Consider the following 15,759-nt stretch of genomic DNA (forward strand, 5'->3'; position numbering starts at 1 on the left):
CTTGAATGTGGTTTTTAATGTGATTGTGTGTGTGTATGTGTGCGCTGAAGCAAACACAGTGCTATGATGTAAACGTCCCCAAAGGACAGGCGACACTCATCAGAGATTATCCAAAGCCAAAATATTCCCGAAGGCATATCATGTGTGCAAATGTCCGAGTTGCCTGTAAAAACTGCTCACATTTGAATAGAAATGAAAATAAAAACACCTCCAGTAGAGGTGGTGAGTTCATGATGTGACTGAGTGTGCTTTGCGTTGAAGGATCTGACGGCAATTGGGGTCATGAAGCCCGGACATCGAAAGAAGTTAATATCAGAGATCAGCAAGCTGCCCTCCACAGACTGGCTGCCCGACCACAAGCCTGTAAGGATGTTAGCTGCTGCATACAATCTAGAATAAGGAGGTCGGACGAACACAAGAGCACAGACGCATCCAGCTCACGCAGCATCATAACTGTGCCTGTGTCTGTCTGTCTGTCTTTGTGTTTAATCAAGGCTAATCTGGCAGACTGGCTGTCTCACCTGGGCCTTAGTCAGTACTACCAGGTACTCGTGCAGAATGGTTATGAGAACATTGACTTTGTCTCGGACATCAGCCTTGAAGATCTGCGAGAGATTGGCATCACTAAGCTCGGTAAGATAAAACGTCATTATTAAGATTATAGGCAATATATTATAACACAAGTTCTATAGAAAAGTGCGACCCTTCATTAGGAAGCCGGGTTCCTGTTAGCCGCTCTTAGTGTCTTTGTTCTGTGTTTGTTGTTTAGAAATTGCGTAGATATGAACAGACAGATGGATCAATTGCTTTAAATTGGCTAAAATGTGTCGAAGCGCATTTCAAGCTGTTCTCTATAATCACGTGTAACCATTTGTGTGTGAGAGATACAAGAATTTAATGTGAACAAAGGTATAAACGCATCACAGAGGGAACGTTGAGATTCAAATGAACCAATAAAGCGATAACAGACGATTATGCGCCCCATCATCTTCAGCCTGTTAAGTGTCTATTGTTTGCACCTGGTGAAGACGCTCTGTGTGACTCATTGTAACCAGCTGTCAAAACAAATGTAAAAATCGTCTCGGCACTGCTCTCGCTGCCAATCTGTAAATCGTATCTACCTCCTTTAAAAAATGTGACAGTCCCAAGAAGTAGCTCCACAAAATTTGTGTTTTTAGTGTGAAAAATGTGGTCAGTGAAGAAAGATAAAAACATAGGTTGCTTCTGCTTGTCTCCAAAAATCCTTTATCAAATTATAATGGAAGTCTATTGAACAGATTTTTGCCAGTTTTCTTGCTGTAATCTATAGCTTTCAGCATATACAAGCAAAAAAACCAACTTTTCTACAATGTAAAATATTATTTTAATAATAAAATAAATTATTAAACAAAAGTTTGAGGGGTGGCTCGAGACTTTTACATATGACAAAACAAGATAACAGGACTTCAACCTCTTCTCTGTAATTTGCCTCTTAACTGCAGTGATCCTTTGCTCATACCGAGGCTGCTGGCTTGTGGCTGGCTCTGAGCTCTGTGTGAGGTTGATTTAAATGTCTGAGCAAGTTGGATGTTACAAGTGTTTTTGTGGTTTAGTTTGTCAAAAACCGTGAAGAGCTTCCGCACTAACGCCATGTTTGCGTGTGGCTGCCAGCGTGCACATGAGCCAGTCATTTTAATGTTTAGACGTTTCAAACGGTGCAGGGCAGGATATGAACCAGAATTATGCTACTGGAAGAATTTGGACATAACATAGAGTGGGAGTGCTGCTTAGCAACGGTCCCACCAATAACACAATAACTTTTGCAAGCCAAGCGATTAATTCATTTATGAAATTCCAATGCTGCAAGGACAATATGTATAATGCTTACCATGTATTAAAGAACAGTATCCTGAAATGCAGCGAATTCAAATTGCTGGATTGGCAGACAGAGGCGGTTTCTTGCAAGTTAAGTAGATTTTTTTTAAGGCGCAAAAGTATGACATCACAACAATGTCATTGGTCACTTGCAATGTTGAACCTGGAACAACATTTAAGATAAGATAAGATAAGATAGAACTTTATTAATCCCTCGGGTGGGTTCCTCTGGGAAATTCGACTTCCAAAAAAAGCACAGCAACGACCGAAGTTACAGTTACAGAATTGTTATATATATATATACACACACACACACACACACACACACACACACACACACACACACACACACACACACACACATATATAAATACAGCGACAAATATAAATAAAATATACAAAGGGGATAAATAGAATAAATAGGAATAAAAAATAAAAAATACAAGTGAATTGCACATTTCAAGTATTGAGTCTATTGCACTGTTGACTATTTACAAAAAGTATTGCACAAGGTATTGTACAGTGAGGTGAAGAGGCACTACAGCTTAGTTGTTCCCCCCTCCTTTGTCCTCCTGTTTCCCCTCCCTCTCCCCTCCAGAGAGGAGTTAAACAGTCTGATGGCGTGTGGGACAAAGGAGTTTTTAAGTCTGTTAGTTCTTGTCTTGGGGAGAAGCAACCTGTCACTGAACAGACTCTTCTGGTTGTTAATGGCCGTGTGCAGAGGATGCCCAGCATTGTTCATAATGTCCATGATGATGATGATGATGTGGGAACAACACGAGGATATCAGATCCTACTTGGATAATACTGTTAAAAAACAAAACAAACCTATACAGAGATGTAATTATTATTCAACTTTTTGGAATTGTTCCAAAACCTTTGGGTTAGTTTTAATCTGCATGACTAGTGCAGAATGAGGTTGCCATTAAAGATTTGCAGTTTTCAAGAAAATGTAAATTTGTATTTCATGGTGGCTTTTATGCAGAAATGCCACTCTCTCCTAGCTTTGCAGTGTAAATATAGCTTATTCTCTTCTCACAATCCTCTGTTTTGCCCCGCACTCCTGCCCCCCCTCAGGTCATCAGAAGAAGATAATGTTGGGAGTGAAGCGGCTGAAGGAGCTTCAGAGAGGAGAAAGTGGCTCCGAGCCTCCTCAGAGCCCCTCTACACCTCCATCCAGCCCAGGCGGCAGCACTACATCAGAGCTGCGGAAAGAGGCGAGGAAGCAGAGGGACGGGGTGCCCAGCCCTCGGGCCAAACCTCGCCCAGGTCTCGCACACACACAGACCCCTCCCCACACACCGACTCAAACCCCACCGCAAACGCCCCCGCACACTCGGACCCAGCAGGCTTCCCCCAGGGCTCGGCCGCGGCCATCCACCCAGCAGTCGACAGCAGACTCGGCAGTACCTCTGCTGAGGCTGCCCAACGTGGAGGAAGAGCGACGGAGAACTCACAGTCTAATTGGCTCGGAATCAGACTCTAGATATGCCACCGTGTGCCGCAGCAGCTCTTCACATACCGCTGCCGCTAATGATGTCACTGTTAACCGCAGCCAATCATCTGTTACCCTTCGCCCGCGTAGGAAAGGTCGGCCCCCAACACCTCCTAAACGGTCCTGTTCTTCCATTACCGGGGGTGACGGGGAGGGCGAGGGGCAGGTGGAGGGACTGCTCGGGCTGCCAACCTATCGAGAGCGGCGAGCTAGTGACTGCGGCAGCCTGGGAGCTGCTTTAAGGGCTCAGGAGTCAGCAGGCTTGGAGAGGTCAGACGGAGCTTCTGGGAGTGTTCGCAGCCTCGCGGCCATGCTGGAAACATCCATCGTGAGTGGAACCAAAACGCTGCCGAAGAATCTGGGAAGCAGCACGAACTACCTGCAGGTGGGTGACAGTGACTGTGAGAGTCAAATGTATGAGTTTTTTGGGCTACATGTCTAACAGTGATGTGATCTACAGGTGAGTCCGCCGCTTCTTCGTCGCCAGGCAGGCGCAGGAGGTCTCGGATCTGAAGAAGATGATGTTTTAAATCGTCGCAGGACCATCAGTGGACCCGAAGGCCTCCCTGGAGATCAGTCTGACCAATTACCTCAGCAACCGGTCCCGCGACGCCCCGAGCCTCGGCCCCGCTCCACCGTGCTCACCTCAGCATCAGAGATCACAGACGGCACAGCGACGCTCCGGAGGAAGCCGCGTCCTGTGGCCGCGGACTCTGAAGCTCCTGCATCTGTGTCTACCACGGTTGTTACCACGACTACTGGCTCTGACACCATACGCAGGAGGCCACGCACGACTGAGCACACGGAGCATCTCATTCAAAGCAATAACCAATCAGATTCTCCTATCAGTCAAATAGATAGCTGCCGTAAAATTGAAAGCGAGCCGCAGCAGAACGGCGGCGTGATCCTGAGGCGGAGGCCGGTGTCTGAGATCTCCGAGAGGACGGAGACCAACAAGGAGAGCTGTGAGTGGATGGAAGCTAGGAAGTCTCTGAAGCCACCAGTTTCACCCAAACCATCCACTGTCACCCTGAAGAAGCCGCAAGCTGACCCCCCGACTCCGACTCGTAGGGTCCCCATACCCGGGCCTGACACTGCTGAGCTGGCCCAGAGCCCCGGTGAGACACACACACAACACATGGTCACTGAATTTAACTTCTGTGTCAGAAAATCAAAATCCTATACTTAGGGCGTTTAAATATTTATTAATTTCTGCCTTTATTTGGTGGAGAAAGTGGAAACAGAGACAGAAAAGAAGAACACGCAACTCCCCCCATAAAACCTTTGATGTTTTATGATGTTTTATTACAACATGCTGACATCAGCCTGTTATGGCGTCATCTTATGTTGATGACGTACGGTTTCGTATTGAACAAACAAAAAGTGCATTGTATCGCTCCCTCAATGGCCTTTCATATTATATAATACTGGATATGGTTTCGTGAAACCTTTTGACCTTGGGCACTAACAATGAAAGTCAAGGTCAAATCACAAAAACAGTCGCCTCAAGGATCTTTGTATTATATGTTAAAGACTCTACAATCCAACAGAAAAATCCCAACAATCAGACGACCCCCTATGAGCAAACATTTGGCGAGAGTAGGGAAGAAAAACTCCCATTTCACAGGAAGAACCAAAAAAACGGATGGGACCATTTTTCTTCTCTTCTAAACTCAGACACATACAGCTCACTACCCACATGTTTAATAAAATATAGTTAATATTAATTAACTTGGCTTATAACACACATTGCATAGTTGAGTACAGCAAATATAAAAGGTCCTATTATATTATTTTCCGTGTTACCTTAATTTAAATATCATTAACATCTGTTCATATTCATGACAAACATTGTTTTTAAATTAATGTCATTTAATCCAAAGACATCCTGCTTTATGTGTAGCCTTGTACTCTGCATGAAATCAGTGATTAGTAAAAGAGTTAGAATTCATCACATGCGGTGGCTCCATAAGCGTTTACAGTTGTTATCCCTCGCTGTGTTCAGAAGTGCTCTTTTACACTCCAGTGGTTATTTGAGTTACTGTTGACTTCCTGTCAACTCAGAGCACTCTGGCCATTCTCCTCCCACCTGTGACATCAACAAAGCTTTTTCACCTTGAGAACTGCAGCTGGCTAGATATTTTCCCTTAAACCATAGAGATGGTTGTGTGGGGAAAATCCCAGCAGCTTCTGAAGTCATCAGACCTGCCCGACAAGCACCAACAAACAAACATCCCACATCAAAAGCCACTTAAATCTTCTTTCTTTCTCTTTTCTGCTCAGTTTGAAGTTGAGCAGGTCGTGCTGAGCATTTCAGGACATGATTTGCTGCCACTCGATTAGCTGACGCTTTTTGGTCACACACGGGTCAAAACCTCATTAAGTCATTCAGTATTAAAAACTGAAATGTTTCTGTTGCTCTGTAAATTCAAAACCAGGCAAGTAAACTATGCCAGGAAACAAAGGTGCTCAAAGACTAAAACATTTTTAAAAAATCAATAATCGATAACAGCAGTCTCTTTGTTTTGATTCTTCAGAGAAATAGATATCATCTATGTGAGAAAAATGACGTCGTTCTTTGTGATTCTCTCTGAGCAGAGTCGAAGCGTGTCCCTCCCCCCGTGTCCCCGAAGCCGCGTGGGCCTCCGACAGCACCTAAACCTGGCAAAGCAATAGTAGCTTCAGCAACCATGAGCCCGAGCCCCGCCGCTACCAGCCCGGCTGCAGCCAGCCCCACCCCGGCCCCCAAACCCTCCTCTCCGCTCTCTGCCGCCCCTCTTCCAGCCCCCGACACCCCCTCCGCTCCCTGCCTCTCACCCGGGCTCCCTCTCACTTCCCCTTCTCCAGCCCAGAGTCCGTCCACTCCCTCACCGCACCCCGTCAAACCTCCACGCTCCTCGATCACCGGTCTCTCCATCGACCTGTTGGGCTTGCGGGAAGTGGAGGAGGAAGAGGATAGGAGGCGAGATGAAGAGGAAAGGAGGAGAGAGCGAGAGCACAGGAGGCACAAAGAGCAGGAAGAGGAGAGAAGCAGAGCCGAGGACGGGGCTTTGAAGGAGCTGGAGAGGAAGTCCTCAAAGAGCGACAGTGTGGAGAGTCGAGCAGGGGAAGGAGAGCAGGAGGGAGAGGTTCAGCATCGGCTGGAGGAGACCAGCGCCTCTTTGGCTGCAGCTCTGGAGGCTGTGGAGCATCAGATCAAAGAGGAGGACACACAAAATGAGTGAGTACTAGAAGCAAATCTCATTTTCCCACTGAAAGGAGATTTATATTCATCGGGACTGCATGTTGGCACCAAACCTAATGACAAAGGGATTAGATCATAAATAACTTGACGCGGTGTAGAGCTGCAAATTGAGACAGCTTATTACAGGCTTCAGTGTAATGGAAGTGCTAGTGCTGTACAGAAAGGACTCCCGAGGCTCGTGTTGACATCAAGCTCAAGATTGTGAGAAATATACACACACTCCTGGTTTGAGTATAGACAGTACAAAACATGGATGTAGCCATTGATCTTAAGTGGGCCCAACCAGTGAAACTCCCTTTTCTGCCAGGTTAAAGATATTTAATCCCTGACATATCTTGATACAGGAAAAAGAAGTGAAACTTCAGCAGCTTTTTGCATGATAAATGTGTAAAAAAACAGAAAATCTTCTGGTAAGATGCTCAGATTGTCAAACCTTACATTTGACAGCCCTGATCTATGGGTTTGAAGTTTTGTTTGATCTCCTGTGAAAACCAAAACAGGAAGGGGATATATGTTTTTCCCCATTAGCTATCAGCAGTTATTCCAGTGCAGCTGAAAAGGCAAAGAAGGAGAAGGATATAAAGCAGCACTTTTATTCTAATCCAATGAGTTGCTTTAAAACAGCGATCCAAATTTGTTTTTGTTTAATATCATCAACTCATTCCCCCTCAGTTGATCAACTCAGTGGAGTGGAGGAATTCAAAAATCTGGACCCAGCCAGGGTTTGCTTGTGCGTATGGGTATGTTTGTCGCGCACGCAAACGGACGATGAAATTGCATTTCCTGCGGCTGCTTCACAAACAAAGCCGTGCCGCGTTTTGATCGCAATGATTTAAATGCAAAGCAGCGGCCGTGGTAAACATTCCCTTTGTTTTAAAAACAGCTCTGTGATTCACTGTAAGGAAAGTGAACAGCAAAGCAGTGAGGCTGTCAGGAAGAAGACCAAAAACAGTGCAAGGGGATTACACGCTGCGAGTCCACTCGGGGAGGCGTCGTGAATCCAAGAATTGCCGACTGCACCACTATCAATAATGACAGGACAACAAAGCTAGAAGGTTGCTGTTAGATATAACAGGGCATCGAATAGCTAAGTAGCCAAATGGGTTTTGGAATTCATGGAGACAAACAATTAGAAGGAAAACAAACTTGCTGGGTGGAAAAAAATCAAATATTACCAGCTGAAACTATCCAAATGACTCCTCTGGCATCTTTAGCTGCTTCAACTAGAGGTGGGCGTAGTAGTATCGATCCGACACTGGTATTGGTATTGGATCAATACTATCAGGGTAAGATACTTTGCTTCTATCCTCTAAGTTAAGTATGTAGCTCAGTGAACTGTGTTAAATAAATTATTTTGGGGGAAATGAAAAATATTCCTCAGACATGCACTTTGAAAAATGTCTCAACCTTTTTGTGTTGACTGTCAGGTCTGTTTTATTTATAGCCTATAGCTCATTTAAATCGTTAAATTAGTGATCAGCAAAGTGTGTTCAGAATTTGCAAACTGATGATGACTCACCTCATGAATCATGACACACACTACTCTAAGTTAAAAGTATTATGTATAATTGAAAGCATTAGTGTTGATGCTGGTATCGGTAATACCGGCCCTGTATTCACAAGTGAATAAGCACAACACAGAACAAGCTTAAACACATGAACTTTGGACAGTTTTGGGAGAATTAGGTCAGGACTGTCTGACATGCAGCATGCAACAGGAAGTAATCTGCTTCACACACATTCACACCTCTGGATATATCTCCACGTGGTTTTATGTGAGGGTGCATGCAAGAAGCAGCACTGGTAAATGCTGCAGACAGTTTGCACAACCACTTAATCCAACATCGCACGGAATTTATACTCAGGAGCTGGAATGTTAGCTGGTCTAAGTCCTTATATGTGGAAATAAGACCTTAACCCTGTATTTTGAAAGAAATGTGAAAAACTTTTGCTATGATCTATTTCTTTGTTCCCTGACTGCCAAAACTTTATCTTGAACTTAAAATTTGAACAAAAACAAACAAACAAAATATACATATTCTTATTGCCTGGGGTTAGAGGTCATCACCGGTGACAACTTAGGTCACAGAAGGTCATTCAAAGTAGCTAATGTGCGATCAGTGTTAGATATTTGCATCCTCTCAAATCCCTCCACTTTCCATCTCTGATTCTTTGCTGTATGCCTCAGCACTAACCGAACCCTTCTTTTATTCTCGCCCAACTTCCAGCTCTCTCTCCGGAAAAAAAGCAACAGTCTCCATCTTGGACGACATTGGCAGCATGTTTGACGACTTGGCAGACCAACTGGATGCGATGCTGGACTGATCTGCTGCACGCATCTCATTTTCCTACAAGCCCTTTCCCTCGCCTCCCCCCTCATCATGCGTAGGTGTAAGAAAACTCTCCCGAGGCTCAGTGCCGGCGCGGAGAGTGTGTGTCCGAGCGTGCGCCCCCTCGTGCGTGCGTGAGCGCTTTCTCATGTAGCCTTGTACAGTACTGACGAGGGGAGTGGGGGGGGGGGTCCTCTTTGTCTGGTGCAGTAGCTCTAGTACGCCTCCTGGTGCAAGGAGGCCGCTCCCACACAACCTCTGACCTCTGCAGCTCAGCATGTCACCGCCGCCGCCTCCGCTGCCACCCGGCCTCAGATGGCTGTGTGAACCATGAGAAGCACAATCATTTTCCTCATCCTTTGATCTCTACAGACTTGGACTGACATGCTGACTCAGTCAGACAGGGAGACAGCAGATAAGCATATTGCTTGCAAAATAAGCACACTATCCATCTGGCAGGGAGATAGCTAGATAGCTAGATACATAGATAGACAAGGTAGATACTGATGAGACGTCCAAGAAGATTTATAAAAGCACACGGGGAGAGAGGCGGGCCGCTTTCTGTGCCCGATTCGCTCCTGCAGCGTCAAAAGGATGCATTTTTCCAGTCAACTCGTAGCCTCTATTTCTCTTCTGTTCCAGTGGAGGATTATGGTTAGCCGGACTTCCTGACTCCCTGTGTGTCGTCTCTGTTCATGTTGTTGTTGTTGTTGCTGCCGTTGCCGTTGTCGTCGTCGTGTGTAGTCCCTGCTGATGCTCACGTCAGTGTCCTCCCTCTCGTACAGTAGTTGTTGTAATGATCAGAAAGATGATATAGATGTGTGTCCATGAGTTTTGAGACACTCGCACGCACACACCCATGCACACACTTATTACATCTTGCTAGTCTTCAGCTTTGTTGGCGGTTAACTCCAGCTGCGGAGGTTTGCTTGAAAATGAATCTGCACACACACACACATACACACACACACCACACCCATGAACATATATTATATATATATATAAATATTTACAAGCACACTCATGCGGTATATCCCTTTGTCCTGCTGCAGTGAACAGTGTTTATAAAAGATAAACCTATATTTCAATGCTTTATATAGTACATCCAGTATACATACATAGAGTTTATAGTATACCTGGGTATTTGAGCTGTTATGGCTCCCTCTAGTGTTGGTTAGTGAAACTGCCTCTAATTGGCCCACCTTGAATCTCGTCTCCCCCACTTTTTGTTTTTTTACAATCTCCCTCTGTGTCTGGTTTGTTAACTCTACATCTCTCTGTGCCTTCGTAGTGTTCTTCATATATTCAGTTTTTTGGTTTGTTTGGTTTTTGTTCCATACTTTAACATATTTATTGGGGGTTTTTTGGGTTCCTTACAAGCCCTTTTGTGTCTGTGATGTCTGAATAGCTTCTATATACGACCTCTAAAATTAGTCAGCTTGTCTACCCCATTTAAAACCAGCCCATGTAAGTCCCCCCGTAAGCTGTAATAAGTTGGCTCCGCTCCTCCTTGAATCCCTGGTTTTTAGTGGCCCACTCAGAGCCCCCCCCCTCAAACCCCCCCAGTGTTAGCCAGACAGTGGATCAACCACCAGTGTTCATCCCCCAATGAAGAGTCCACTTGTATTTTTATGCTCTTTGAAAACAAAGATGATATATTTGAGAGACAGATGGATCTATGTGAATACTATTAATAATAACAATAACGATAATGGCTGTAGGCATTGAGGTGAGCTTCTGGTCGAGTTCTGGATGTGTTGTGACGGCTGTTGTGCCATGTTGGTTGGGTTTAGGTTGTGTTTCTGCTGTGACGATGCATTCCTGTACAGCTGTGATGAGAATAAATGTAAAAAAAATAAATAAACCGGATGCTACTCTTTCGCAGTTGTTCTTTTGCATCTCGCCTTCTACAGCAGGCCTGATTACGCCCGAGTCACTTCACCCGCACACAATGGCAGAACATGTCAGTGGAAAATCCTCTGGTAATAATTTTGCTGCTTTTGGAATGCTCTCCAAAAGAATCAGAAACCTAAGTGAATCTATCTCCATTTTTAAGACCGAATGCATTGAATTTTCAGGCAAAATACTGTTATAAATTGCAGAACAAGATTTATTACCTACCCAAACCCGAGCGTACAGCGATAAAATATAACTGAACAGGTAATGTGTATTTTGGCTATTTCTACTCACTGACGTGTGACACAGAAATTTAAGCAATGTGGAAAAAAGAAAATGCCTTTGCCATATGTGGGGATTTCAGTGGGGACACAGGGGTTGATTACCCCCATTAGAAATGTTGGTGATTGTTTGCCAGCTAATATTAAGGAAATGTTGCCCTGGCCTTTGTTTTTCAATCAGACTCTATAACTTAAATGAGCTGTACAGTGCTTGAAATTACCGGAGATGTGTGTGACAGGTTTCGAATATGCAGAAACTGCAAAAAAAACAAAACAAAAAAAACCTACAACCTGCAGCAGAAGAAAACACCAGGATGAAGGAAATGAAGTGTCTAATGGAGGACTCATGGACCCATCCTGCATAATGTTCCTGACCAGTTTTGGTGAATCGCAGCCTCAGTTTCCTTTCCTTAGCTGATAGGAGTGACAACCGGTGAGGTCTTCTGCTGCTGCTGTCCATCTGCTTCCACGTTTGAGGTGTTGTGCATTCAGAGATGCTCTTCTGCATAGCATTCATTACACACTCTGACCTCTGACATCAAAAAGGTATTTTTACACAGAGATCTGCTGCTCACTGAATATTTTTTCTTTTTCAGAACATTTTCTGTAACCTCTAGAAATGGCTGTATGGGAAAATCCCAGTAGATGAGCAGTTACTGAAATATCTGCTGTCTGTCTGGCACCAACAGCCATGTCACTTTAATCAGCTTTTTTTCTCTGTTCCAATGCTCAGTTTGAACTTCAGCAGGTCATCTTAACCATGTCTAAATGCCTAATGCACTGAGTTGCTGCACTGTCATTGATTAGATATCAGCATTGATAAGCAGTTAAACAGGTGCACCTAACAAAGTGAGTCTGCAGTCAACATTATATTATATATCCAGTCTTATTACTACATTGTTTCTATATTCTGCAGATCTAGCTATGCCAGTTAACTACAATTACATATGGTATATTGCTGTTGACAGGTAAAACTACAAATAAGGTGACAGGCCAGTTTTTATAACCTTCAAATCGTGTAAAAACAAATTCCAGGCACATTCCTGTGCAGCACTGATTTTTCACTGCACCATAGGAGGAGCCACACCTTTTGTTCACCCAATGAAAAGTCCAGTACATGATTAATAGTATTATTCTCAGTGAGATTTTACACTTTCAGACAGGTGTTTGTTGTTAACATGGCTTTCTATATGTGATATGTGCACACAGGTACAGGGGCCCAACTGATTAAAGGATGCTGACATGCAGGCTGGGTTTATCTGTGGTTGCACTTTTTGAGTTTATCCACATTGTCCTGTTATGTCATCATGCCTGCTGGGAGTTAAAGGTCTATATATATATATAGAGAGAGAGAGAGAGAGATTTTTTTTTTTTACAAACTATTAACTAGTGATACTTGAATTTTCTTAATTTCCTGCCTGAAATTCCTAATAAATTACCAAAAAAAGAAAAATGCCAGATGTAGCAAATGATTGTAAAAAGTCAGAAGTTTCAATAAACACTCAATTAAAAAAAAAAGAAAGAAAGTCAGAAAAGGATTTTATGGCAGTTATAATGGTTCAGGCTTGAAAGGGTTCATTGACCACGATGAACTACAAGTCCCATGATGCCTTGGACCTTGCGCATCTGACAGCGTTAACTTTGTTTCTAATTACAGTTTACAATAACTCGTTGTTCTCATGCCCGCATATCAATGAAGACCCAGTAAACAAAAACAGGGACAAAAAAAAACGACCCCCCCCCCCAGCAGAAACAATTAAGCTAGCTCTGCAGCTAACAGTTAGCCCGGAAATGATAGGACACGGGGGAGGGGCTTTAACCCTGAGAGGGTATGTGAGGGACTTCAGGCGGGCATGCAGGTCTTTTCCTTCTCAGCCCGAGCAGACGATGGACCTTTGAAGACTATATACTATAAACACACAACATGGAAGCAAAAAAGGCCGAAACGATCTGGTCTGCTTCGCTAAATACTTCAAAGGACGGCGGTTAAGAGTGAACGAGGTGAGTACTGGGTCTGCACGTGGAGGAAGTGTACAGCGACTTACATCGCAAGCACGTGCAACCATGTGGCGATAAAGTAGAACTTGTGCTCCGATTTTTAAAGTGCATTCACTGGATTAAGCAACACTTTAGTTAAATGACGGATCCATTTAGCTATTCTTCAAAATTACTTTAAGGGTCACGGTTTTCACGTCTTTGTGGAACCAGTTGTTGTTCAATTCTGCAACAAATATTTTAAGCAATTCTGCGCAAAGTAAAAGATTCCCTGATTCACTCATTACACATTTAATTAATGCATTCTTTCTGTGTATGAATGCTCAGCTGTGTGTTTAGCCTGATACATGTCATAGACTGTATATAAAAGATGGACATAACATTGGCGCCTGAACGTTATTAAATGCCTTAGAGCTGCACTTTTGCCTAATTGTCAGCAGGGGGTAAACAGCTTTCTAGACATCTATGCAAAAATGACATTACTGAGGTCAGAGGAAAGAAGCAAACATTTTCCTGAAGAATTTGTTTCATTGCTAATAAACCTGATGAAGCAGGATATGCTTTACAGTGGACCTGCTTGGGCCCCTTTATGCTTGCTGCATTGGTTATGTGGTGCTCAAATGGTGATGTCGCCACAGCTCTGTAGCATTTACACCAACACCAAGGGTATGAGTACACACTGCAATGTTGCCACTGCTACACCGTGGGTGTAGACATCAACACTGGAAGCAGAGAAGGGTTTTATTTCATTATTAACAGTGACACGATCATACACTCAGATTTTCAACACAGTGGCGGTAGCTCTCATGTGAGGCTTAAAAAAAAATTGAGATGTGCCAACCAGCTGACACAATGCCAAAGTGTGGCATGTGACGACACTTTAGCAAATGAGGGCGAGTATAATGGGCCTGTGAGTCTCACAGTCAGATGTGCTATTTACAAAGAATAAGAATAGAATAATCCTTTAATTGTCCCACAAGGGGAAATTTGGGAGTGTCTGGTTTAAAAATTTATTATTATTAATAATAATGGTAATGCCAGAAATCTTTTGCTTGAGGTGTCATAAAGTCAAAGTGTCACTGACTGTGTCCTTTTATATACAGTTTATGCTACATGTTGCAGACAGTGAGTACCCTCAAAGTCTGAGCAACACTGCTGGACAAACTCATGACGCAGTTTCTGAATTACTACACACATCGTCTCGGTTGTACACACTCGTAGCGGTTGGTTGAAGGGTTTTGGGGGGGCGTTTGGATTTGTCTCTGTTAAAATAAAAAGCTCCTTCTGCCGTGCGACCTTTACAAATGTGCCTTTCAGCCTGTTTTACTACAACAAAGCAAGATTTGCAAGTCATTTGAGGCTCCAGTAATCAATTTCCAAAGCGCATGAAGTGCCTTCTGCTCATGATTAAGATCATTGTGTTTGTGTCTTGTTTTTCAGCCTTCACGGTGGGATTGGATGACAGTGCAGAGGCTGGAGAATGCACAGGGCTGTTTAGCAGACTGAAGGCTGGCTGAATGCAGTCGGAGAACAATGTGATCACCTGGAGATGAAAGCAGAGCAAGAAGAAAACAGCCGGTGAGCCTTTTTTCTTCTTTCTTCTTCTCTTAACAAACGAACCGGTTCCAGCCTGTGACGACAAACTAAATAAACTTTTCTGACACCTACTATGAGAGCTGAACTCCAGCTCCTGATTCCAGCTTTTCTCTGAGGCTCAGTTATTTATGATAAATGTTTTTATGATGAATTGTCACGTTGCCTTCATCTTTAAAAACAACTACTGTGTTTTCCAGGTGAGAGGAAGGTGACTGGAAGTAGGCTGTATTTTGCCACATGGTCCTGAGAAATGGGCTTTCATGCTGGTCTGAGATCAGGTGAGTCTGTATAAGATGCTGGTACTCGAACATTTTCAGCCTGTGATGACAAACTAAACAATCTTTTCTGACACCTACTATGAGAGCTGAGCTTCAGCTCCTGATTCCAGCTTTTCTCTGAGGCTTCTGGAGTAATCCTGTAATACCATGTGATGCTACGAATGTCTTTATGTGAATAATAACTGAGCTGCTCCTCTTGTTTACAGCCCGACTCAGGATGACAGATGGTGATCTAGTTTCTTTACGGTAAGTCTGTTTATATGCGATGCATGTGGGAGAGCCAGTGACGAGAAAAACTCAACACCTCGTGTATGTGAACTTCCAGCTCATGGCTTGTTTTGCTTTTCTCCTTCTGTCACTCACATGAATGTGTATTTGTGTCTTTCAGGTGTGGTATTCAGATGTCGTCACCAGATGGGGAAGCTGCTCACAGGACAAACCCAGCAAAGATGATTTTATGGGACAGGAGGATGTTGTTTTATGCAGTTATTTAAAAATACTTTTTCAAATTTGCCAAATAAAAGTTAAACTCTCATTTTCTGAATGGTCTCTGGTGGTGTCATTCTATTGAAATTCTGATGCCTGATTAACGCCAAAAATGAAGATTTAGGCCAAATTCATCCACCATGAGTTTGTGAATTCAAGAATGAGATAAGATGAAACTTTATTAGGTGGTGCAGGATTTAGAAACTGATACCACAGGTGCACCACCTTAAGAGTAAAGAACAAAGTGGGTACAGCTGCAGTCTAGTCATACTAACTAGACAGTCTTTGGATATTTAAAAGCACA

General features: G+C 43.6%; 1 protein-coding gene, 1 long non-coding RNA gene and 2 other non-coding genes across 9 annotated transcripts in view; all 4 read left to right on the forward strand.

The window, feature by feature from the left end:
• LOC113024429 (uncharacterized) overlaps positions 1–10,800 on the forward strand; it is a 50,641-nt gene extending 39,841 nt beyond the window's left edge. For all 6 annotated transcript variants that reach the window (XM_026171528.2, XM_080303084.1, XM_080303085.1 and 3 more), the window contains 6 exons: positions 262–363; positions 495–633; positions 2,932–3,734; positions 3,810–4,467; positions 5,948–6,569; positions 8,822–10,800. In XM_026171528.2, the coding sequence (XP_026027313.1) occupies positions 262–363; positions 495–633; positions 2,932–3,734; positions 3,810–4,467; positions 5,948–6,569; positions 8,822–8,918 (2,421 nt within the window). In that variant the 3' untranslated portion in view covers positions 8,919–10,800. The remainder of the gene's footprint in view (positions 1–261; positions 364–494; positions 634–2,931; positions 3,735–3,809; positions 4,468–5,947; positions 6,570–8,821) is intronic.
• A 2,083-nt stretch (positions 10,801–12,883) lies between these two features.
• LOC145429491 (uncharacterized) lies at positions 12,884–15,513 on the forward strand. Its single transcript, XR_013909739.1, has 5 exons — positions 12,884–13,101; positions 14,536–14,673; positions 14,889–14,969; positions 15,176–15,215; positions 15,358–15,513. It is a non-coding gene; the product is annotated as an uncharacterized LOC145429491 (long non-coding RNA).
• Positions 14,723–14,811, forward strand: LOC113024879 (small nucleolar RNA SNORD60). The gene has a single exon (XR_003272741.1). It is a non-coding gene; the product is annotated as a small nucleolar RNA SNORD60 (small nucleolar RNA).
• LOC113024878 (small nucleolar RNA SNORD60) lies at positions 15,007–15,095 on the forward strand. The gene has a single exon (XR_003272740.1). It is a non-coding gene; the product is annotated as a small nucleolar RNA SNORD60 (small nucleolar RNA).
• Positions 15,514–15,759: the final 246 nt, after the last annotated feature.

Source organism: Astatotilapia calliptera, chromosome 6, assembly GCF_964374335.1.
Source record: "Astatotilapia calliptera chromosome 6, fAstCal68.1, whole genome shotgun sequence".
Taxonomy (NCBI): domain Eukaryota; kingdom Metazoa; phylum Chordata; class Actinopteri; order Cichliformes; family Cichlidae; genus Astatotilapia; species Astatotilapia calliptera.